This window comes from Mustelus asterias, unplaced genomic scaffold, assembly GCF_964213995.1.
Source record: "Mustelus asterias unplaced genomic scaffold, sMusAst1.hap1.1 HAP1_SCAFFOLD_1587, whole genome shotgun sequence".
NCBI classification, from domain to species: Eukaryota; Metazoa; Chordata; class Chondrichthyes; order Carcharhiniformes; family Triakidae; genus Mustelus; species Mustelus asterias.
Genome location: NW_027591532.1, coordinates 12703 through 37500, shown reverse-complemented (window position 1 = coordinate 37500; position 24798 = coordinate 12703). Strand labels below are relative to the sequence as shown.

At 47.4% G+C, this 24798-nt stretch overlaps 1 protein-coding gene across 1 annotated transcript in view; it reads right to left on the bottom strand.

Annotated features, from left to right (window-relative positions):
- Positions 1 to 24798, bottom strand: part of LOC144488461 (E3 ubiquitin-protein ligase rnf8-B-like) — a 68437-nt gene that overhangs the window by 31984 nt on the left and 11655 nt on the right. The window contains exon 2 of the mRNA XM_078206531.1: positions 13832 to 13924. Coding sequence (XP_078062657.1) covers positions 13832 to 13924 — 93 coding nt within the window. The remainder of the gene's footprint in view (positions 1 to 13831; positions 13925 to 24798) is intronic.

Genomic DNA, 24798 nt, shown 5'->3' with positions numbered 1-24798 from the left:
AACATCCACTGCCCTACCCTCATCAATCATCTTTGTTACTTCCTCGAAAAACTCGATCAAGTTCGTGAGACACGACCTCCCCTTCACAAAACCATGTTGCCTCTCACTAATACATCCACTTATTTCCAAGTGGGAATAAATCCTGTCTTGAAGAATCCTCTCCAATAATTTCCCTCCCACTGATGTAAGGCTCACCGGCCTGTAATTACCTGGATTATTCTTGCTCCCCTTCTTAAACAAAGGAACAACATTGGCTTTTCTCCAATCCTCTGGGACCTCCCCTGTATGTGGAGATGCCGACGTTGGACTGGGGTAAACACAGTAAGAAGTTTAACAACACCAGGTTAAAGTCCAACAGGTTTATTTAGTAGCAAAAGCCACACCTACATCTGCAATCTGGAATTGCAGATAACGAAGAGCATTGTCGGGCAATACAGCAGGATATAGATAGGCTGGAAAATTGGGCGGAGAGGTGGCAGATGGAGTTTAATCCGGATAAATGTGAAGTGATGCATTTTGGAAGAAATAATGTAGGGAGGAGTTATACAATAAATGGCAGAGTCATCAGGAGTATAGAAACACAGAGGGACCTGGGTGTGCAAGTCCACAAATCCTTGAAGGTGGCAACACAGGTGGAGAAGGTGGTGAAGAAGGCATATGGTATGCTTGCCTTTATAGGACGGTGTATAGAGTATAAAAGCTGGAGTCTGATGATGCAGCTGTATAGAACGCTGGTTAGGCCACATTTGGAGTACTGCGTCCAGTTCTGGTCGCCGCACTACCAGAAGGACGTGGAGGCGTTAGAGAGAGTGCAGAGAAGGTTTACCAGGATGTTGCCTGGTATGGAGGGTCTTAGCTATGAGGAGAGATTGGGTAGACTGGGGTTGTTCTCCTTGGAAAGACGGAGAATGAGGGGAGATCTAATAGAGGTGTACAAGATTATGAAGGGTAGAGATAGGGTGAACAGTGGGAAGCTTTTTCCCAGGTCGGAAGTGACGATCACAAGGGGTCACGGGCTCAAGCTGAGAGGGGCGAAGTATAACTCAGACATCAGAGGGACGTTTTTTTACAGAGAGGGTGGTGGGGGCCTGGAATGCGCTGCCAAGTAGGGTGGTGGAGGCAGGCACGCTGACATCGTTTAAGACTTACCTGGAGAGTCACATGAGCAGCCTGGGAATGGAGGGATACAAACGATTGGTCTAGTTGGACCAAGGAGCGGCACAGGCTTGGAGGGCCGAAGGGCCTGTTTCCTGTGCTGTACTGTTCTTTGTACCCTCTGGTGTGGCTTTTGCTACTAAATAAACCTGTTGGACTTTAACCTGGTGTTGTTAAACTTCTTACTGTACCTCCCCTGTAGCCAGTGAAGATACAAAGATTTCTATCAAGACCCCAGCAATTTCCTCCCTTGCCTCTCTCAGTATTCTGGGGTATATCCCATCAGGCCCTGGGGACTTGTCTACCTTAATGTTTCTCAAGAACCCCAATACCACCTCCTTTTTGATCTCAACATGACTCAAACTATCTACACATCCTTTCCCAGACTCATCCCAGAGAGAGAGACAGAGAGAGAGAGGGAGAGACAGACAGAGAGAGAGAGACAGACAGAGAGACAGAATTCAATCAAGTTTGTGAGGCAAGACCTTCCTTTAACAAATCCACACTGACCATCCCTGACAGTCTGTGTGTTTCTGTGTGACAGTTAATCCAATCCCTCAGGATTGATTCGACTCATTTACCCACAAGCGATGTAAGACTAACCGGCCTATAATTGCTTCGTATTTCCTCCAATCCTTTTTTGAACACTGGCACTACACCTGCCTTTCTCCAGCGCTCAGTACTCCCCTGTCTAGTGAGGGTTGTGAAATCATCCTCGGAGCATCTGCTATGTCCTCCCTGACCTCCTTCAGCAGCCTCAGAAACAGTCCATTGGCCCTGGCGACTTATCAACTTTCGGGAATTCCACCCTTTGAGTACTTCCTCTCTCATTATGATTATCCCATCCAATATCTCAGTTTTCCTCCTGGAACACTAAATCTGCAGCATCCCTTTGTAAACACAGAGACAAAATGTTCATTTAAAACCCTTCCCATAACCAGATGCTGCAGGAAAGATAGAACAGGAGGTCAGAGAGGAAGGGGGAGTTGCTGAGGGAGAACATCACGGCCGTACTGAGAGGGGATATATCCGAGGGTTCGCCCACTGAGTCTATATGGGCAGTACTGAGAGGGGATGTATCCGAGGGTTCGCCCACTGAGTCTATATGGGCAGTACTGAGAGGGGATATATCCGAGGGTTCGCCCACTGAGTCTATATGGGCAGTACTGAGAGGGGATATATCCGAGGGTTCGCCCACTGAGTCTATATGGGTAGTACTGAGAAATAAGAAGGGGGAAATCACTTTGATAGGGTTGTACTATAGGTCCCCAAATAGTCAGCGGGAAATTGAGGAGCAAATATGTAAGGAGATTACAGACAGCTCCAAGAAAAATAGGGTGGTAAGAGTTGGAGATTTTAACTTTCCCAAAATTGACTGGGACAGCCATAGTATTAGAGGGTTGGATGGAGAGAAATTTGTTGAGTGTATTCAGGAGGAATTTCTCATTCAGTATGTGGATGGCCCGACTAGAGAGGGGGCAAAACCTGACCTCCTCTTGGGAAATAAGGGTAGGTGACAGAAGTGTTAGTGTGGGGTGACTTTGCGACCAGTGACCATAAGGTGAATCCAAAGGGATTCTTTAAGTATCGCCTCATTACAGGAGGGATGTGGAAATGATTGAAAGGGTGCAGAGGAGATTTACAAGGATGTTGCCTGGATTGGGGGGCATGCCTTTTGAGGATAGGCTGAGGGAGCTCGGTCTTTTCTCCTTGGAGAGACGAAGGATGAGAGGTGACCTGATAGAGGTGTACAAGATGTTGAGAGGTATAGATCGCGTGGATTCTCAGAAGCTTTTTCCCAGGGCTGAAATGGCTGCTACGAGAGGATACAGGTTTAAGGTGCTGGGGAGTAGGTACAGGGGAAATGTCAGGGGTAAGTTATTCACTCAGAGGGTGGTGGGTGAGTGGAATCGGCTGCCGTCAGTGGTGGTGGAGGCAAACTCAATAGGGTCTTTTAAGAGACTCCTGGATGAGTACATGGGACTTAATAGGATTGAGGGTTCTGGGTAAGCCTATATCTAAGCCTAGGTCGGTAGGGACATGACCGGCGCAACTTGTGGGCCGAAGGGCCTGTTTGTGCTGTATTTTTTCTATGTTCTATATTAAAGGAAAAAGAATAACTTGACAGAGAATAGGACCCCTCAAGGAAAAGGAAAAACATACGTGTGGAACTGCAGGAGATGGGCGAGGTTCTCAGTGAATATTTCTCCTCTGTGTTTACTGTGGAGAAAGACATGAAGACTTGGGAACCTGGGAAAGTTAGTGGCGATATACTGGGGACAGTTTGCATTACAGTAGAGCAGGTGATGGACGTATTAAAATGTATGAAGGTGGATAAATCTCCTGGTCCTGACCAGGTATATCCAAGAACACCGCGTGAGGCTGGCCAAGGAATTCCAGGAGCCCTGGCTGAGATATTTGCATCATCGTTAGCCACGGGTGAGGTACCAGAAGACTGGAGGGTGGCAAATGTTGTGCCCTTATTTAAGAAGGGCTGCAAAGAACAACCTGGGAACTATAGACCGGTAAGGCTAACATCCGTGGTGGGTACGTTACCAGAGAGGATTCTGAGGGATAAGATATACAGGCATTTGTAAAGACAGGGTTTGATGAGGAGTAGTCAGCACGGCTTTGTACATGGGAGATCATGCCGTACAAATTTGTTCGAGTTCTTTGATGAAGTTGTACGAGACCCATTGGGAATGAGTGACGATAACATGATAGAATTTTTTATCAAGATGGAGAGTGAAGTAGTTGATTTGGAGACTAGGTGCTGAATCTTAATAAAGGAAACTATGAGGATATGAGGCGTGATTTGGCCTTGATAGATTGGGGAGAGTTACTGAAAGGGATGACAATGGATAGGCAATGACAAACATTCAAGGAACACATGGGGGAACTGCAGCAACTGTTTATTCCTGTCTGGCACAAAAGCAAAGTGGGTAAGAGGGCCAATCCATGGCTTCACAGAAATCATAGAAACCCGACAGTACAGAAAGAGGCCATTCAGCCCATCGAGTCTGCACCGACCACAATCCCACCCAGGCCCTACCCCCATATCCCTTCATATTTACCTGCTAATCCCTCTCACCTATGCATCTCAGGACACTAAGGGCAATTTTTAGCATAGCCAATCAACCTAACCCGCACATCTTTGGACTGTGGGAGGAAACCGGAGCACCCGGAGGAAACCCACGCAGACACGAGGAGAATGTGCAAACTCCACACAGACAGTGACCCAAGCCGGGAATAGAACCCAGGTCCCTGGAGCTGTGAAGCAGCAGTGCTAACCACCGTGCTACCGTGCCGCTTTCAAAGGAAATTAGAGAAATGGTTTTGTAAGAGGGAGGTCGTGCCTTACAAATTTGGTGGAGTTTTTTGAGGAAGTGATAAAAACGGTTGACGAAGGAAGGGCCGTGGATGTCGTCTATATGGATTTCAGTAAGGCATTTGACAAAGTCCCTCATGGCAGGTTGGTTAAGAAGGTTAAGGCTCATGGGATACAAGGAGAGGTGGCTAGATGGGTAGAAAACTGGCTTGGCCACAGGAGACAGAGGGTAGCAGTCGAAGGGTCTTTTTCTGGCTGGAGGTCTGTGACCAGTGGTGTTCCGCAGGGCTCTGTACTAGAACCTCTGCTATTTGTGATATATATAAATGATTTGGAAGAAGGTGTAACTGGTGTTATCAGCAAGTTTGCGGATGACACAAAGGTGGCTGGAATTACGGATAGCGAAGAGCATTGTCGGGCAATACAGCAGGATATAGATAGGCTGGAAAATTGGGTGGAGAAATGGCAGATGGAATTTAATCCGGATAAATGCGAAGTGATGCATTTTGGAAGAACTAATGTAGGGGGGAGTTATACAATAAATGGCAGAGTCATCAGGAGTATAGAAACACAGAGGGACCTAGGTGTGCAAGTCCACAAATCCTTGAAAGTGGCAGCACAGGTGGAGAAGGTGGTGAAGAAGGCATATGGTATGCTTGCCTTTATAGGACGGGGTATAGAGTATAAAAGCTGGAGTCTGATGTTGCAGCTGTATAGAACGCTGGTTAGGCCACATTTGGAGTACTGCGTCCAGTTCTGGTTGCCGCACTACCAGAAGGACGTGGAGGCTTTAGAGAGAGTGCAGAGAAGGTTTACCAGGATGTTGCCTGGTATGGAGGGTCTTAGCTATGAGGAGCGATTGGATAGACTGGGTTTGTTCTCCCTGGAAAGACGGAGAATGAGGGGAGACCTAATAGAGGTGTGCAAGATTATGAAGGGTATAGATAGGGTGAACAGTGGGAAGCTTTTTCCCAGGTCAGAGGTGACGATCACGAGGGGTCACGGGCTCAAGGTGAGAGGGGCGAGGTATAACTCAGATATCAGAGGGACGTTTTTTACACAGAGAGTGGTGGGGGCCTGGAATGCGCTGCCAAGTAGGGTGGTGGAGGCAGACATGCTGACATCGTGTAAGACTTACCTGGATAGTCACATGAGCAGTCTGGTAATGGAGGGATACAAACTGGGAATGGAGGGATACAAACGAATGGTCTATTTGGACCAAGGAGCGGCACAGGCTTGGAGGGCCGAAGGGCCTGTTTCCTGTGCTGTACTGTTCTTTGTTCTTGGAAGGAAGAAGCATACAGATTGGCCAAGAAAAATAATAGGTCTGAGGATTGGTAGCAGTTTAGAATTCAGCAAAGAAGGACCAAGGGATTGATTAAGAAGGGGAAAATACAGTACGAAAGTAAGATTGCAGGGAACATAACGACTGACACTCAGAGTTTCTATAGATACATGAAGAGAAAGAGGTTGAAGACAAATGTAGGTCCCCTACAGACAGAAACAGGGGAATGCATAATAGGGGACAAAGAAATGGCCGAGCAACTGAGTACGTACTTTGGGTCTGTCTTCACAAAAGAGGACACAAATCAGATGCCAGAAATGTTGGAGAATGCAAATTTAGTGAGAGGGAAGAACTGAGGGAGATCAATATTAGTAGAAAAATGGTGCTGGGAAAGGTGATGGGATTGAAGGCGAATAAATCCCCAGGGCCTGATAATCTACATCCCAGAGTACTTAAGGAAGTGGCTCTAGAAATAGTGGATGCATTGGTGGTCATCTTCCAGGATTCTATAGACTCTGGAACAGTCCCTGCAGATTGGAGGGTCGCGAATGTCACTCCAATATTCAAAAAGGGAGGTAGAGGGAAAACAGGGAATTATAGACCAGTAAGCTTAACATCGGTAGTGGGGAAAATTCTCGAATCCATTATGAAGGACTTTATAGCAGAGCATTTAGAAAGCAGCGGCAGGATCAGACAGAGTCAGCATGGATTTATGAAGGGGAAATCATGCTTGAAGAATCTGTTGGGATTCTTTGAAGATGTAACTAGTAGAGTTGACAAGGGGGAACCAGTCGATGTGGTATATTTGGACTTTCAGAAAGCGTTTGACAAAGTCCCGCACAAGAGATTATTGTGCAAGATTAAAGCACATGGGATTGGAGGAAGTGTATTGAGATGGATAGAAAACTGGTTGGCAGAGAGGAAACAAAAAGTAGGAATTAATGAACATAGAACATAACAGTGCAGTACAGGCCCTTCGGCCCTCGATGTTGCGCCGACCAGTGAAACCAATCTAAAGCCCATCTAACCTACACTATTCCAATATCATCCATATGTTTATCCAATGATCCTTTAAATGCCATTAATGTTGGCGAGTCCACTACTGCTGCAGGCAGGGCATTCCACGCCCTTACTACTCTCTGAGAAAAGAACCTACCTCTGACATCTGTCCTATATCTATCACCCCTCAATTTAAAGCTATGCCCCCTCGTGCTAGCCATCACCATCCGAGGAAAAAGGCTCTCACTGTCCACCCTATCTAATCCTCTGATCATCTTGTATGCCTCTATTAAGTCACCTCTTAACCTTCTTCTCTCTAACGAAAACAACCTCAAGTCCCTCAGCCTTTCCTCATAAGACCTTCCCACCATACCAGGCAACATCCTAGCAAATCTCCTCTGCACCCTTTCCAATGCTTCCACATCCTTCCTATAATGCGGCGACCAGAACTGTACGCAATACTCCAAGTGCGGCCGCACCAGAGTTTTGTACAGTTGCAGCATGACCTCCTGGCTCCGAAACTCAATCCCTCTACCAATAAAAGCTAACACACCGCACGCCTTCTTAACAACCCTATCAATCTGGGTGCCAACTTTCAGGGATCTATGCACATGGACACCCAGATCCCTCTGTTCATCCACACTACCAAGTATCTTACCATTAGCCCAGTACTCTGTATTCCTGTTACTCCTTCCAAAGTGAATCACCTCACACTTTTCCGCATTAAACTCCATTTACCACCTCTCAGCCCAGCTCTGCAGCTTATCTATGTCCCTCTGTAACCTGCAACATCCTTCTGCACTGTCCACAACTCCACCAACTTTAGTATCATCCGCAAATTTACTAACCCATCCTTCATCAGGAGTATAGAAACACAGAGGGACCTCGGTGTGCAAGTCCACAAATCCTTGAAGGTGGCCACACAGGTGGAGAAGGTGGTGAAGAAGGCATATGGTATGCTTGCCTTTATAGGACGGGGTATAGAGTATAAAAGCTGGAGTCTGATGATGCAGCTGTATAGAACGCTGGTTAGGCCACATTTGGAGTACTGCGTCCAGTTCTGGTCGCCGCACTACCAGAAGGACGTGGAGGCGTTAGAGAGAGTGCAGAGAAGGTTTACCAGGATGTTGCCTGGTATGGGATGTTGGCCTATATTGCGAAGGGCATAGAATATAAAAGCAGGGATGTCTTGATGCACCTGTACAGGGCATTGGTGAGGCCGCAGCTGGAATACTGTGTGCAGTATTGGTCCCCTTATATGAGGAAGGATATATTGGCATTGGAGGGAGTGCAGAGAAGGTTCACCAGGTTGATACCGGAGATGAGGGGTTTGGATTATGAGGAGAGGCTGAGGAGATTGGGTTTGTACTCGTTGGAGTTTAGAAGGATGAGGGGGGATCTTATGGAGACTTATAAGATAATGCGGGGGCTGGATAGGGTGGAGGCGGAGAGATTCTTTCCACTTAGTAAGGAAGTTAAAACGAGAGGACACAGCCTCAAAATAAAGGGGGGTCGGTTTAAGACAGAGTTGAGGAGGAACTTCTTCTCCCAGAGGGTGGTGAATCTCTGGAATTCTCTGCCCACTGAGGTGGTGGAGGCTACCTCGCTGAATATGTTTAAAGCGCGGATGGATGGATTCCTGATCGGTAAGGGAATTAAGGGTTATGGGGATCAGGCGCGTAAGTGGTACTGATCCACGTCAGATCAGCCATGATCTTATTGAATGGCGGGGCAGGCTCGAGGGGCTAGATGGCCTACTCCTGCTCCTATTTCTTATGTTCTTATGGAGGGTCTTAGCCATGAGGAGAGATTGGGTAAACTGGGGTTGTTCTCCTTGGAAAGACGGAGAATGAGGGGAGATCTAATAGAGGTGTACAAGATTATGAAGGGTATAGATAGGGTGAACAGTGGGAAGCTTTTTCCCAGGTCGGAGGTGACGATCACGAGGGGTCACGGGCTCAAGGTGAGAGGGGCGAAGTATAACTCAGATATCAGAGGGACGTTTTTTACACAGAGGGTGGTGGGGGCCTGGAATGCGCTGCCAAGTAGGGTGGTGGAGGCAGGCACGCTGACATCGTTTAAGACTTACCTGGATAGTCACATGAGCAGCCTGGGAATGGAGGAATACAAACGATTGGTCTAGTTGGACCAAGGAGCGGCACAGGCTTGGAGGGCCGAAGGGCCTGTTTCCTGTGCTGAACTGTTCTTTGTTCTTTGTTTGTTCTACGCCCTCATCCAGGTCATTTATAAAAATGACAAACAACAGTGGCCCCAAAACAGATCCTTGCGGTACACCACTAGTAACTGAACTCCAGGATGAACATTTCCCATCAACCACCACCCTCTGTTTTCTTACAGCTAGCCAATTTCTGACCCAAACCGCTAAATCACCCTCAATCCCATGTATCCGTATTTTCTGCAATAGTCTACCGTGGGGAACCTTATCAAACGCTTTGCTGAAATCCATATACACCACATCAACCGCTTTACCCTCATCCACCTCTTTAGTCACCTTCTTAAAGAACTCAATAAGGTTTGTGAGGCGCGACCTACCCTTCACAAAACCGTGCTGACTATCCCGAATCAAATTATTCCTTTCCAGGTGATTATAAATCCTATCTCTTATAATCCTTTCCAATACTTTGCCCACAACAGAAGTAAGGCTCACCGGTCTATAATTACCAGGGTTGTCCCTACTCCCCTTCTTGAACAAGGGGACAACATTTGCTATCCTCCAGTCTTCTGGCACTATTCCTGTAGACAATGACGACACAAAGATCAAAGCCAAAGGCTCTGCAATCTCCTCTCTAGCCTCCCAGAGAATCCTAGGATAAATCCCATCCGCCCCAGGGGACTTATCTATTTTCACACTTTCCAGAATTGCTAACACCTCCTCCTTATGAACCTCAATCCCGTCTAGTCTAATAGCCTGTATCTCAATATTCTCCTCGACAACAATGTCTTTTTCCTGTGTGAATACTGACGATCACACAGTGGTGAAGAAGGCATTCGGCATGCTTGGTTTCGTTGGTCAGAACATTGAATACAGGAGTTGGGACGTCTTGTTGAAGTTGTACAAGACATTGGTAAGGCCACACTTGGAATACTGTGTGCAATTCTGGTCACCCTATTACAGAAAGGATATTATTGAACTAGAAAGAGTGCAGAAAAGATTTACTGGGATGCTACTGGGACTTGATGGTTTGAGTTATAAGGAGAGGCTGGATAGACTGGGACTTTTTTCTCTGGAGGCTGAGGGGTGATCTTATAGAGGTCTATAAAATAATGAGGGGCACAGATCAGCTAGATAGTCAATATCTTTTCCCAAAGGTAGGGGAGTCTAAAACTAGAGGGCATAGGTTTAAGGCGAGACGGGAGAGATACAAAAGTGTCCAGAGAGGCAGTTTTTTCACACAGAGGGTGGTGAGTGTCTGGAACAAGCTGCCAGAGGGTAGTAGTAGAGGCGGGTACAATTTTGTCTCTTAAAAAGCATTTAGACAGTTACATGGGTAAGATGGGTAGAGAGGGATATGGGCCAAATGCGGGCAATTGGGACTAGCTTAAGGGTTTAAAAAAAAAGGGCGGCATGGACAAGTTGGGCTGAAGGGCCTGTTTCCATGCTGTAAACCTCTATGACTCTATAGCGCAGAGTAAGAGCCGGCAGAGGGAGCCCGGGGGGCTCAGACTGAGATAGACACAGCGCAGAGTAAGAGCAGAAAGAGGGAGGCCGGGGGGCTCAGTGGGACTGTAGGTCTGGAGTGCATTTGCTTCAATGCGAGTAGTATAACAGGGAAGACAGATGAACAGAGAACCTGGATTACTGCATGGAATTATGATGTTATTGCAATTATGGAGACATGGCTACAGGATGGACAGGACTGGCAGCTTAACATTCCGGTATTTTAGACGGACAGAAGGGGAAACAAAACGGATGGGGAGTCGCATTGCTGATTCGGGAGCACAGCACGGCTGTGTTGAGGGAGGAGACATTGGAGGGTTCTTGTCGTGAGGCATTATGGGTGGAGCTCAGGAATAGAACATAGAACAGTACAGCACAGAACAGGCCCTTCGGCCCTCAAGGTTGTGCCGAGCTTTGTCCAAAACCAAGATCAAGCTACCCCACTCCCTATCATTCTGGTGTGCTCCATGTGCATAGAACATAGAACAGTATAATAGGAAGGGTGAAGTCACAATGTTGGGAGTGGACGATACACCTCCCGACAGCCGGCAGGAGACAGAGGAGCAGCTGTGTAGTCAGATACTGGAAAGGTGTGTAAAAAGCAGGGTCGTTGTGATGGGTGGCTTGAACTTCCCCCATACTGACTGGGACTCCCTTACAGCCAGGGGCTCGGATGGAGGGCAGTACGTTGACAATCCAAGCAGGGAGAGGGCCGTGCTAGACTGGGTATTGGGGAATGAGCCGGGCCAGGGGATCGATGTTTCAGTGGGGGAGCATTTTGGGATTAGCGACATCATTCCATAAGATTTTGGGTGGTGATGGATAAGGACAGGAGTGGCCCTCGGATCCACCTCAGGATGTCCCGAAGCATGGTACATTGGGGAAACCATGCAGACGCTACGACAACGGATGAATGAACACCGCTCGACAATCGCCAAGCAAGACTGTTCTCTTCCTGTGGGGGAGCACTTCAGCAGTCACGGGCATTCAGCCTTGGATCTTCAGGTAAGTGTTCTCCAAGACGGCCTTCACGACACACGACAGCGCAGAGTCGCTGAGCAGAAACTGATAGCCAAGTTCCGCACACATGAGGACGGCCTAAACCGGGATGTTGGATTTATGTCACATTATCAGTAACCCCCACAGCTTGCCTCCTGGGCTTGTAGAATCTCACTAGCTGTTCTGTCTGGAGACAATACACATCTCTTTAACCTGTGTTCCCTCCACCCACATTGTCTGTACATTTAAGACCTGGCTGGCTGTAGAGATTTGCATTCTAATCAGTATTCTGTAACTTGATTTCTGTGTCTGTTTGCACTGTTGGAGAACAGATATCCACTCCATCTGACGAAGGAGCTGTGCTCCGAAAGCTTATGGTATTTGCTACCAAATAAACCTGTTGGACTTTAACCTGGTGTTGTGAGACTTCTTATTGGGGAATGAGCCAGGCCAGGGGATCGATGTTTCAGTGGGGGAGCATTTTGGGATTAGCGACATCATAGAACATAGAACATAGAACAGTACAGCACAGAACAGGCCCTTCGGCCCACGATGTTGTGCCGAGTTTTATCTGAAACCAAGATCAAGCTATCCCACTCCCTATCATCCTGGTGTGCTCCATGTGCCTATCCAATAACCGCTTAAATGTTCCTAAAGTGTCTGACTCCACTATCACTGCAGGCAGTCCATTCCACACCCCAACCACTCTCTGCGTAAAGAACCTACCTCTGATATCCTTCCTATATCTCCCACCATGAACCCTATAGTTATGCTCCCATTATCATTCCATAAGATTTTGGGTGGTGATGGATAAGGACAGGAGTGGCCCTCGGATCTGGGTGCTTAACTGGGTGAGGGGCCAATTCCATCCCAATTAGACCGGAACTGGGGAATGTGGATTGGGAGCCGCTATTTGAGGGCAAATCCACGTCTGGAATGTGGGAGGCTTTTAAAGGCCGGTTGATTGAAGTGCAGGACAGGCATGTTCCCGCAAAAATGAAGGATAGAAATGGCAGAATTCGGGAACCATGGATGACAAGGGAAATTGTAAGCTTAGTCAAAAGGGATAAGGAGGCATACGATAGGTCTCGATATCTAAAAACTGACAAAACCCTTGTGGAATATAGTGACAGTCGGAAGGAAATTAAACGTGGAATTAGCAGAGCTAAAAGGGGCCATAAAATGTCTTCAGCCACAAGGAGAATCCCAAGGTTTCTTATGCATATATCAGGAGCAAGAGGGTAGCAAGAGAAAGAGTAGGGTCCACTCGAGGACAACGGAGGGAAGTTACACGTGGAACCACAGCAAGTGGGTGAGATCCTACGAAACTCATCTCCAACCTCCATGGCCTGGGCCTCAGCACCTCCCTCTGCGACTGGATCCTGAACTTCCTAACCCACAGACCACAATCAGTAAGGATAGGCAACAACATTGCTGATCTGGAACTGAAATGATGATAAGCTAGAAATTAGAGCAGTCTCTTTTCATGTTGAAGGATTGTTAAGAAGCTGCTTCACGTTGTTAGAGTTACATTTAAACTGTTATGAATCAAGCTTGTTTTGATAAAAAGAGTTGGAATGTGTCAGTGGAATTACTGTTCGAACAAGTATCCTCTCCTCACATTTATTATAATATCAAAAATTATTGTTGGGGTCTCCTCTGGCTTCACAACATACCCTCTGATCCAGGACCCTAACAATCTCGACAGAGGTTGAGGGGAGACCTGATAGAAGTCTACAAGATTATGAGGGGCATGGACAGAGTGGACAGTCAGAAGCTTTTTCCCAGGAGTCAATTACTAGTGGGCACAGGTTTAAGGTGCGAGGGGGCAAGGTTTAAAGGAGATGTACGAGGCAGAGTTTTTACACAGAGGGTGGTGGGTGCCTGGAACCCGTTGCCGGGGGAGGTAGTGGAAGCGGATACGATAGTGAGTTTTAAGGGGCGTCTTGACAAATACATGAATAGGATGGGAATAGAGGGATATGGTCCCCGGAAGGGTAGGGGGTTTTAGTTAAGTCGGGCAGCATGGTCAGTGCAGGCTTGGAGGGGCCGAAGGGCCTGTTCCTGTGCTGTAATTTTCTTTGTTCTAATCTCATTGAATGGTGGAGCAGAATTGATGGGCTGAATGGCTTACGTCTGCTCCTATTCCTTATGATCTTGATAAGAGAGAGAAAGAGAGGCAGAGAGCGAGCGAGGGAGAGATGGCGGTGTCAATATTCAGAGATGGCTGAGGGAGATGACAAGGCTCAGTCGGATCAGGAAACAGATGTGGCCGGGAGTTGATAGGATCTGGGCTGGGGCAGCAGGGAGATCTGGGGCTCAGGTCTGGAAGGCAGGACTCAGTGGGTGGGAATTTGGAGGGATCAATGGTCAGAGGGCACTCTACCTCAATGAAGTGCTCGGAGCAGATGCTACACTGCAGCTCATTCTCCAGAACATCTGTGAATTGTGCAGCGGTTTCCTCCATCTGTACCTTCCCCTGTTCAGAGAGAGAGAGAAATTCATCAATATTGCAGCAATGGTCACCAACAGCCACTTACTAACCAGTCCACACCACTAACGGTCAGCTACTGACCAGTCCACACCTCTAACGGTCAGTTACTGACCAGTCCACACCACTAACGGTCAGCTACTGACCAATCCACACCACTAACGGTCAGCTACTGACCAATCCACACCACTAACGGTCAGCTACAGACCAATCCATACCACTAACGGTCAGCTACTGACCAATCCACACCTCTAACGGTCAGCTACTGACCAATCCGCACCACTAACGGTCAGCTACTGACCAATCCATACCACTAACGGTCAGTTACTGACCAATCCACACCTCTAACGGTCAGCTACTGACCAATCCACACCACTAACGGTCAGCTACAGACCAATCCACACCACTAATGGTCAGCTACAGACCAATCCCACACCTCTAACGGTCAGTTACTGACCAATCCACACCACTAACGGTCAGCTACAGACCAATCCACACCACTAACGGTCAGCTACAGACCAATCCACACCACTAACGGTCAGCTACTGACCAATCCACACCTCTAACGATCAGCTACTGACCAATCCACACCTCTAACGGTCAGCTACTGACCAATCCATACCACTAACGGTCAGCTACAGACCAATCCACACCACTAACGGTCAGCTACTGACCAATCCACACGGCTAATGGTCAGTTACTGACCAATCCACACCTCTAACGGTCAGTTACTGACCAATCCCACACGGCTAACGGTCAGTTACTGACCAATCCCACACGGCTAACGGTCAGCTACTGACCAATCCCGCATGGCGAATGGTCAGTTACTGACCAATCCCACACCTCTAACGGTCAGTTACTGACCAATCCCACACCTCTAACGGTCAGTTACTGACCAATCCCACACCTCTAACGGTCAGTTCCTGACCAATCACACACGGCTAACGGTCAGTTACTGACCAATCCCACACCTCTAACGGTCAGTTACTGACCAATCCCACACCTCTAACGGTCAGTTACTGACCAATCCCACACCGCTAACGGTCAGTTACTGACCAATCCCACACCTCTAACGGTCAGTTATTGACCAATCCACACCTTTAAAATTCAGTTACTGACCAATCCCACACGTCTACTGGTCAGTTAGATGAGGATGAGGTGGAGAAGGTGGTGAAGAAGGCATATGGCATGCTTGCCTTTATAGGACGGGGCATAGAGTATAAAAGTTGGGGTCTGATGTTGCAGATGTATAGAACGTTGGTTCGGCCGCATCTGGAATACTGCGTCCAGTTCTGGTCGCCACACTACCAGAAGGACGTGGAGGCTTTGGAGAGAGTACAGAGGAGGTTTACCAGGATGTTGCCTGGTATGGAGGGGCTTAGTTATGAGGAGAGATTGGGAAAACTGGGGCTGTTCTCCCTGGAAAGACGGAGGATGAGGGGTGACCTAATAGAGGTGTATAAAATTATGAAAGGCATAGATAGGGTGAACGGTCTTTTTCCCAGGTCGGTGGTGACGTTCACGAGGGGTCATAGGTTCAAGATGAAGGGGGGGAGGTTTCACACGGATATCAGAAGGACATATTTTACACAGAGGGTGGTGGGGGCCTGGAATGCGCTGCCGGGCAAGGTGGTGGAGGCGGACACACTGGGAACGTTTAAGACTTATCTAGATAGCCATATGAACGGAGTGGGAATGGAGGGATACAAAAGAATGGTCTAGTTTGGACCAGGGAGCGGCACGGGCTTGGAGGGCCGAAGGGCCTGTTCCTGTGCTGTATTGTTCTTTGTTCTTTGTTCCTGACCAATCCCACACCTTTAAGGTCAGTTACTGACCAATCCCACACCTCTAATTGGATCAGGAATTGGCTAGCGGATAGGAAACAGAGGGTGGTGGTTGATAGTAAATATTCATCATGGAGTGCGGTTACAAGTGGTGTACCTCAGGGATCTGTTTTGGGGCCACTGCTGTTTGTAATATTTATTAATGATCTGGATGAGGGTATAGTTGGGTGGATTAGCAAATTTGCTGATGACACCAAAGTCGGTGGTGTGGTAGACAGTGAGGAAGGGTGTCGTAGTTTGCAGGAAGACTTAGACAGGTTGCAAAGTTGGGCCGAGAGGTGGCGGATGGAGTTTAATGCGGAGAAGTGTGAGGTAATTCACTTTGGTAGGAATAACAGATGTGTTGAGTATAGGGCTAACGGGAGGACTTTGAATAGTGTGGAGGAGCAGAGGGATCTAGGTATATGTGTGCATAGATCCCTGAAAGTTGGGAATCAAGTAGATAAGGTTGTTAAGAAGGCATATGGTGTCTTGGCGTTTATTGGTAGGGGGATTGAATTTAGGAGTCGTAGCGTTATGTTGCAACTGTACACAACTCTGGTGCGGCCGCACTTGGAGTACTGTGTGCAGTTCTGGTCCCCACATTACAGGAAGGATGTGGAGGCTTTGGAGAGGGTGCAGAGGAGGTTTACCAGGATGTTGCCTGGTATGGAGGGGAGATCCTATGAGGAGAGGCTGAGGGATTTGGGATTGTTTTCGCTGGAAAGGCGGCGGCTAAGAGGGGATCTTATTGAAACATATAAGATGATTAGAGGTTTAGATAGGGTGGATAGTGATAGCCTTTTTCCTCTGATGGAGAAATCCAGCACGAGGGGGCATGGCTTTAAATTGAGGGGGGGTAGTTATAGAACCGATGTCAGGGGTAGGTTCTTTACCCAGAGGGTGGTGAGGGATTGGAATGCCCTGCCAGCATCAGTAGTAAATGCGCCTAGTTTGGGGGCGTTTAAGAGATCCGTAGATAGGTTCATGGACGAAAAGAAATTGGTTTAGGTTGGAGGGTCACAGTTTTTTTTTTAACTGGTCGGTGCAACATCGTGGGCCGAAGGGCCTGTTCTGCGCTGTAATGTTCTATGTTCTATGTTCTAATGATCAGTTACTGACCAATCCCACACGTCTGACTGTCAGTTACTGACCAATCCACATGTCTAACAAAGAACAAAGAACAGTACAGCACAGGAAACAGGCCCTTCGGCCCTCCAAGCCTGTGCCGCTCCTTGGTCCAACTAGACCAATCGTTTGTATCCCTCCATTCCCAGGCTGCTCATGTGACTATCCAGCTAAGTCTTAAACGATGTCAGCGTGCCTGCCTCCACCACCCTACTTGGCAGCGCATTCCAGGCCCCCACCACCCTCTGTGTAAAAAACATCCCTCTGATATCTGAGTTATACTTCGCCCCTCTCAGCTTGAGCCCGTGACCCCTCATGATCGTCACCTCCGACCTGGGAAAAAGCTTCCCACTGTTCACCCTATCTATACCCTTCATAATCTTGTACACCTCTATTAGATCTCCCCTCATTCTCCGTCTTTCCAAGGAGAACAACCCCAGTTTACCCAATCTCTCCTCATAGCTAAGACCCTCCATACCAGGCAAGATCCTGATAAACCTTCTCTGCACTCTCTCTAACACCTCCACGTCCTTCTGGTAGTGCGGCGACCAGAACTGGACGTAGTACTCCAAATGTGGCCTAACCAGCGTTCTATACAGCTGCATCATCAGACTCCAGCTTTTATACTCTATACCCCGTCCTATAAAGGCAAGCATACCATATGCCTTCTTCACCACCTTCTCCACCTGTGTTGCCGCCTTCAAGGATTTGTGGACTTGCACACCTAGGTCCCTCTGTGTTTCTATACTCCTGATGACTCTGCCATTTATTGTATAACTCCTCCCTACATTATTTCTTCCAAAATGCATCACTTCGAATTTATCCGGATTAAACTCCATCTGCCACCTCTCCGCCCAATTTTCCAGCCTATTTATATCCTGCTGTATTGCCCGACAATGCTCTTCGCTATCCGCAAGTCCAGCCATCTTCGTGTCATCCGCAAACTTGCTGACGATCAGTTAGGGGCTGGATAGGGTAGAAGGGGCTGGATAGGGTAGAGGTGGAGAGATTCTTTCCACTTAGAAGGGAAACCAGAACTAGAGGGCACAGCCTCAAAATAAGGGGGGGCCGGTTCAGAACAGAGTTGAGGGGGAACTTCTTCTCTCAGAGGGTAGTGAATCTCTGGAATTCTCTGCCCATTGAAGTGGTGGAGGCTTCCTCGTTGAATGTGTTTAAATCACGGGTAGATAGTTTTCTGATCGATAAAAGTGACGTCACAGGTGGATAGGGTCGTAAAGAGTGCCTTTGGTACATTGGCCTTTATAAATCGGAGTATCGAGTATAAAAGTTGGAGTGTTATGGTAAGGTTATATAAGGCATTGGTGAGGCCGAATTTGGAGTATTGTGTACAGTTTTGGTCACCTAGTTACAGGAAGGATGTAAATAAGATTGAAAGAGTGCAGAGAAGGTTCACAAGGATGTTGCCGGGACTTGAGAAGCTGAGTTACAGAGAGATTGAATAGGTTGGGACTTTATTCCCTGGAGCGTAGAAGATTGAGGGGAGATTTGATAGAGGTGTATAAGATTTTGATGGGTATAGATAGAGTGAATGCAAGCAGGCTTTTTCCGCTGAGGCTCGGGGAGAAAAAAACCAGAGGGCATGGGTTAAGGGTGAAAGGAGAAAAGTTTAAAGGGAATATTAGGGGGGGCTTCTTCACGCAGAGAGTGGTGGGAGTGTGGAATGAGCTGCCGGATAAAGTGGTAAATGCGGGGTCACTTTTAACATTTAAGAAAAACTTGGACGGGTTCATGGATGAGAGGGGTGTGGAGGGATATGGTCCAAGTGCAGGTCAGTGGGACGAGGCATAAAATGGTTCGGCACAGACAAGAAGGGCCAAAAGGCCTGTTTCTGAGCTGTAATTTTCTATGGTTCTATGATAAGGGAATTAGGGGATATGGGGATCAGGCGGGTAAGTGGAACTGGTTCGCTTCAGATCAGCCATGATCTTGTTGAATGGCGGGGCAGGCTCGAAGGGCCAGATGGCCGGCTCCTGCTCCTATTTCTTATGTTCTTATGTTACTGACCAATCAAACACCTCGAACGGTCATTTACTGACCAATCCACACACGTCTAACAGTCAGTTCCTGACCAATCCCACACCTCTAATGGTCAGTTACGGACCAATCCCACACCTCTAATGGTCAGTTCCTGACCAATCCCACACCTCTAATGGTCAGTTCCTGACCAATCCCACACCTCTAATGGTCAGTTACGGACCAATCCCACACCTCTAATGGTCAGTTCCTGACCAATCCCACACCTCTAATGGTCAGTTACTGACCAATCCCACACCTCTAATGGTCTGTTACTGACCAATCCAACACCTCTAATGGTCAGTTACTGACCAATCCCACACCTCTAATGGTCAGTTACTGACCAATCCCACACCTCTAATGGTCCGTTACTGACCAATCCACACCTCTAACGGTCAGTTACTGACCAATCCCACACGCCTAATGGTCCGTTACTGACTAATCCACACCTCTAACGGTCAGTTACTGACCAATCCCACACCTCTAATGGTCAGTTACTGACCAATCCCACACCTCTAATGGTCAGTTACTGACCAATCCCACACCTCTAATGGTCAGTTACTGACCAATCCACACCTCTAACGGTCAGTTACTGACCAATCCCACACCTCTAATGGTCAGTTACTGACCAATCCACACCTCTAACGGTCAGTTACTGACGAATCCCACACGCCTAATGGTCAGTTATTGACCAATCCACACCTCTAACGGTCAGTTACTGACCAATCCCACACCTCTAATGGTCAGTTACTGACCAATCCCACACCTCTAATGGTCAGTTACTGACCAATCCCACACCTCTAATGGTCGGTTACTGACCAATCCACACCTCTAATGGTCAGTTACTGACCAATCTACACCTCTAACCGTCAGTTACTGACCAATCCCACATGCCTAATGGTCCGTTACTGACCAATCCACACCTCTAACGGTCAGTTACTGACCAATCCCACACCTCTAATGGTCAGTTACTGACCAATCCACACCTCTAACGGTCAGTTACTGACCAATCCCACACGCCTAATGGTCAGTTATTGACCAATCCACACACGGCTAATGGTCAGTTATTGACCAATCCCACACGCCTAATGGTCAGTTATTGACCAATCCCACACGCCTAATGGTCAGTTATTGACCAATCCACACACGGCCATCGGTCAGTTCCTGACCAATCCCACATGGCTAACGGTCAGTTACTGACCAATCCCACACCTCTAATGGTGAGTTACTGACCAATCCACACCTCTAATGGTGAGTTACTGACCAATCCCTCTCACATCTAATGGTCAGTTACTGACCAATCCCACATGTTTAATGGTCAGTTACTGACCATTCCACGTCCAGGATGGCCTGACTCAAAACGCTGTTCTTTCTCCACAGACGCTGTGGGAGCTGCTGGGATTTTGCAGCATTTTGTGCCCGTGTGCAATGTTGTCTCTGTCTAATTATGGTGATTTTTACGCAGTGCTCCTGCTGGAACATCTGTAAAATCTTTCCCCGTGACAGATGTGAACTAACTGCCGTGATTTCCTGCATTCCTCCCCTTCTCAATAAAGGAGTTTCATTTACTATTTTCCAAGCTAATGGAACCTTCCCCGAATCCTGGGAATTGTGGAAAAGTCAAACTATCCCATCAGCCACTTCTTCCAAGAGCTTCGGGTGAATTCCTCCGGAGCCGGGGATTTGTCAGTTCGCAGACCCAACAATTTACTCAGGGCCACTTCCCCGGGGATTGCAATTTTCCCCAGTTCCTCCCTCCCTTCCAATTCCCGATTTGCAGCTATTTCTGGGATGTTACTTGTGTTCTCTGCAGTGAAGACAGGCGTGTGGGTTAGGTGGATTGGCCATGATAAACTGACCTTAGTGTCAGGGGGATTAGCAGGGTAAATACGTGGGGTTATGGGCATAGGGCCTAGATGGGATTGTGGTCGGTGCAGACTCAATGGGCTGAATGGCCTCCTTCTGCACTGTAGGGATTCTATGAAATATCTGTTTAATTCACCCAGCATAGCACTACTTTCCATTCTCAATTCCCCAGACACACTTTGTATAGGATCAATGCTGACTTTGCTAACTCTTTTCTTAATTAAAGATAGAACATAGAACATTACAGCGCAGTACAGGCCCTTCGGCCCTCGATGTTGCGCCGACCAGTGGAACCAATCTAAAGCCCCTCTAATCTACACTATTCCAATAACATCCATATGTTTATCCAATAACCACTTGAATGCTCTCAACGCTGATGAGTCCACCACTGCTGCAGGCAGGGCATTCCACGCCCTTACTACTCTCTGAGTAAAGAACCTACCTCTAACATCTGTCCTATATCTTTCACCCCTCAATTTAAAGCCATGTCCCCTCGTGCTAGCCAACACCATCTGAGGAAAAAAGCTCTCACTATCAATTTGGATAGATTTGGCACTTAATATTCCTGGCGACAAGGTATTCAGGAATGATAGGGAAGGAAAGAGGTGGTGGCTATATTAAACAAATAAAGCATTCGAGTATTGTAAAGGGATAATGTTATTAAGGAGGCACAATTTGTTTGGTTAGTATCCAGGAACCCAAAGAAGAGGCTCCTATTTTACCGAATGCATTCTATACCATCACCAGAGTGGGAAAGAGAAAAAGGAACAAATTTGCAGGAAGATTACAGAAAGATCCTACTATCCGTCTCTATATTTCCAACTTGCTTTCTCTTGTACTCTAGTTTTTCCCTCTTTATTAATCTTTTAGTCATTCTTTGCTGTTCTTTACATTCTGTGCAATCTTCTGACCTGCCTCCTGTCTCTGTACAATTATATACTTTTTCTTTAAGTTTAATTTTGTCTTTAACTTTTTTAGTTAAACCCAGATCCCCCCCTTTGGAATTTTCTTTCACATTAGAATGTGTCTATTGTGGAATATTCGCTGAAATGTCTGTCACTGAACATCTCTTGCCCTGTCCCTGAAACACATCAGCCAGTTCACTCTTGCTAGCTCTGCTTTCATAGAACATAGAAAAGCTACAGCACAAACAGGCCCTTCGGCCCACAAGTTGCGCCGAACAATTTCCTTACCTTCTAGGCTCATCTAGAACCCTCTATCTTACTAACCCCCATGAACCTATCCAAAAGTCTCTTAAAAGACCCTATCGAATCCGCCTCCACCACCACTACCGGCAGCCGATTCCACGCACCCACCACCCTCTGAGTGAAAAACTTATCCCGAACATCTCCTCTATACCTACTCCCCAGCACCCGAAACATGTAGCCTCTCGTGACAACCATTTCAGCCCTGGGTAAAAGCCTCTGAGAATCCACTCTATCAATACCTCTCAACATACCTTTCATGTCCTCATAATTGCCCTGATTTAAGACTTTGGGGTGAGGTCCATCTGGACCTGGGGATTTGTGAGCCCGACTCTCAAAGAACAAAGAAAATTACAGCACAGGAACAAGCCCTTCGGCCCTCCAAGGCTGCACCGATCATGCTGCCCAACTTAACTAAAATGCCCTCCATACCAGGCAACATCCTGGTAAATCTTTTCTGTACCCTCTCCAAAGCCTCCACATCCTTCTGGTAGTGTGGCGACCAGAATTGAGCACTATATTCCAAGTGCGGCCTAACTAAGGTTCGATAAAGCGTCAACATGACTTGCCAATTTTTAAACTCAATACCCCGGCCGATGAAGGCAAGCATGCCGTTTGCCTTCTTGACTACCTTCTCCACCTGCATTGCCACTTTCAGTGACCTGTGTACCTGTACACCCAGATCCCTTTGCCTCTCATTCTTGCATGCCCTCATAATAGCCCTGATTTAAGTTTAAAATACTAGTCTTTGACACATTCTTCTCCCTCCCAAACCGAATGAGTAAAATTTAATCATATTGATCACTGCTCCCTTGGGGTGTCTTCACTATGAGGTTATCAATTAATCCGATCTTGTTGACTCGGATAGCCAGCCCTCTGATTCGCTCCAGAATGTGCTGTGAATAACAAGATAATGTCTGAGGAACGGGATTGCAAGTTGCACATGGTGTGGGCACAGGCAGTGCGCACAGGAATGTCTTTGCAAATGCCTGTTGTGGGGTTGAGGGGGAGGGGGAGGGGGTTTCAATTAGTCACCGGATGGATTCTGGAGTTGCCTCCTTGTCAGGTTTGCCCCGTACCCCTTGAATGCTTTTGGAAAGAATTCAGAAAGCGTCGAGACATTGCACAAGACTGTCTGAGGCAAAATTGATTTCAGCAACCTAGTTCATGACATGAGGAATCATGATCTCATTGAATGACAGTGCACTCGATGGGCTGAATTGCGTACATCTTCCGGACTGATGGTTTTGGGGACATGGAGAATGGAAAAGCCCAGGGAAAGTTATCGGACACAAGGATCATTCAACATGGAAATCAAACAATAGAAGCCCATTGGGGAATTTCACAGTAACTTCATTGCAGTGTGAATGCAAGCCTGTGACTAATAAATAAACTTTAACTTTAAAAACCTCACGGCTCATCAGGGTGAATTGGGAATTTATGGGTATCGACAATGTAACAGAGAGTGACAAAGCAGCGTGTACCACAGACTCAGAGATTCCGCAGCCTCGAGTTGGAGGGACATGTGATAAATCCAGAGTTAGAGTTTAAACTAGATAGGTTGGGGGGAGGGGATCAAGACGAGGTGACTGGGAGCGAGGAATTTAGCTCGCAAACAGAGAAGGGTTATAGACAGTGCAAGAGGGAGGGTGGACGGGGATAGAGAAGGGGAGAGCTCAGACCAAAGGATTGAGATGTGTTTACTTTAATGCCAGGAGTATAGTGAATAAAGGGGATGAGCTCAGAGCGTGGATCGATGCCTGGAAGTGTGATGTGGTGGCCATTACGGAGACTTGGATGTCTCAGGGACAGGACTGGATACTCCAGGTGCCGGGATTCAGATGTTTCAGGAAGGACAGGGAGGGAGGCAAGAGAGGGGGTGGAGTGGCACTGCTGATCAGGGATAGTGTCACAGCTGTAGAGAAGGTGTATGCTGTGGAGGGATTGTCTGCAGAGCCTCTGTGGGTGGAAGTTCGGAGTGGGAAGGGGTCGATCACTTTGCTGGGAGTTTTCTATAGGCCGCCCAATAGTGACAGGGAGGTGGAGGAGCAGATAGGGAAACAGATCCTGGAGAGTTGCAATAATAGCAGAGTTGTTGCGATGGGAAACTTTAATTTCCCAAACATAGATTGGAATATCCCTAGGGTAAGGGGATTGGATGGGGAAGAGTTCGTTAGGCGTGTTCAGGAGGGTTTCCTGACACAGCATGTGGACAAGCCTACAAGAGGAGAGGCTGTACTTGATCTGATACTGACCAATGAACCTGGACAGGTGTCAGATCTCTCAGTGGGAGAGCATCTTGGGGATAGCGATCATAACTCTATCTCCTTTATGCTTGCATTGGAAAAAGAGAGGATCAGGCAAGCTAGGAAAGCGTTTATATGGAGTAAGGGGAAATATGAAAACATAAGGCAGCAAATTAGAGGAGTAAATTGGAAGGAGGTATTCTCGGGGAAATGTACTGAAGAGAGGTGGTAGTTTTTCAAGGAATGTCTGTCTAGAGTTCCACAGGACAATGTTCCGAGCAGACAGGGAGGAGTTGGTAGGTTAAAGGAACCGTGATGCACGAAAGCTGTGCGTGACCTAGTCGAGAAGAAAAGGAAAGCGTCCAAAAGGTTCAGAGAGCTTGGCGAAGATAGGGATCTAGATGAATATATGGCTTGTAGGAAGGGACTAAAGAAGGAAATTAGGAGAGCCAGAAGGGGTCACGAGAAGGCCTTGGCAGGTAGAATTAAGGAAAACCCGAAGGCGTTCTATAAATATGTGAAGAGTAAAAGGATGAGATGTGAAGGAATAGGACCTATAA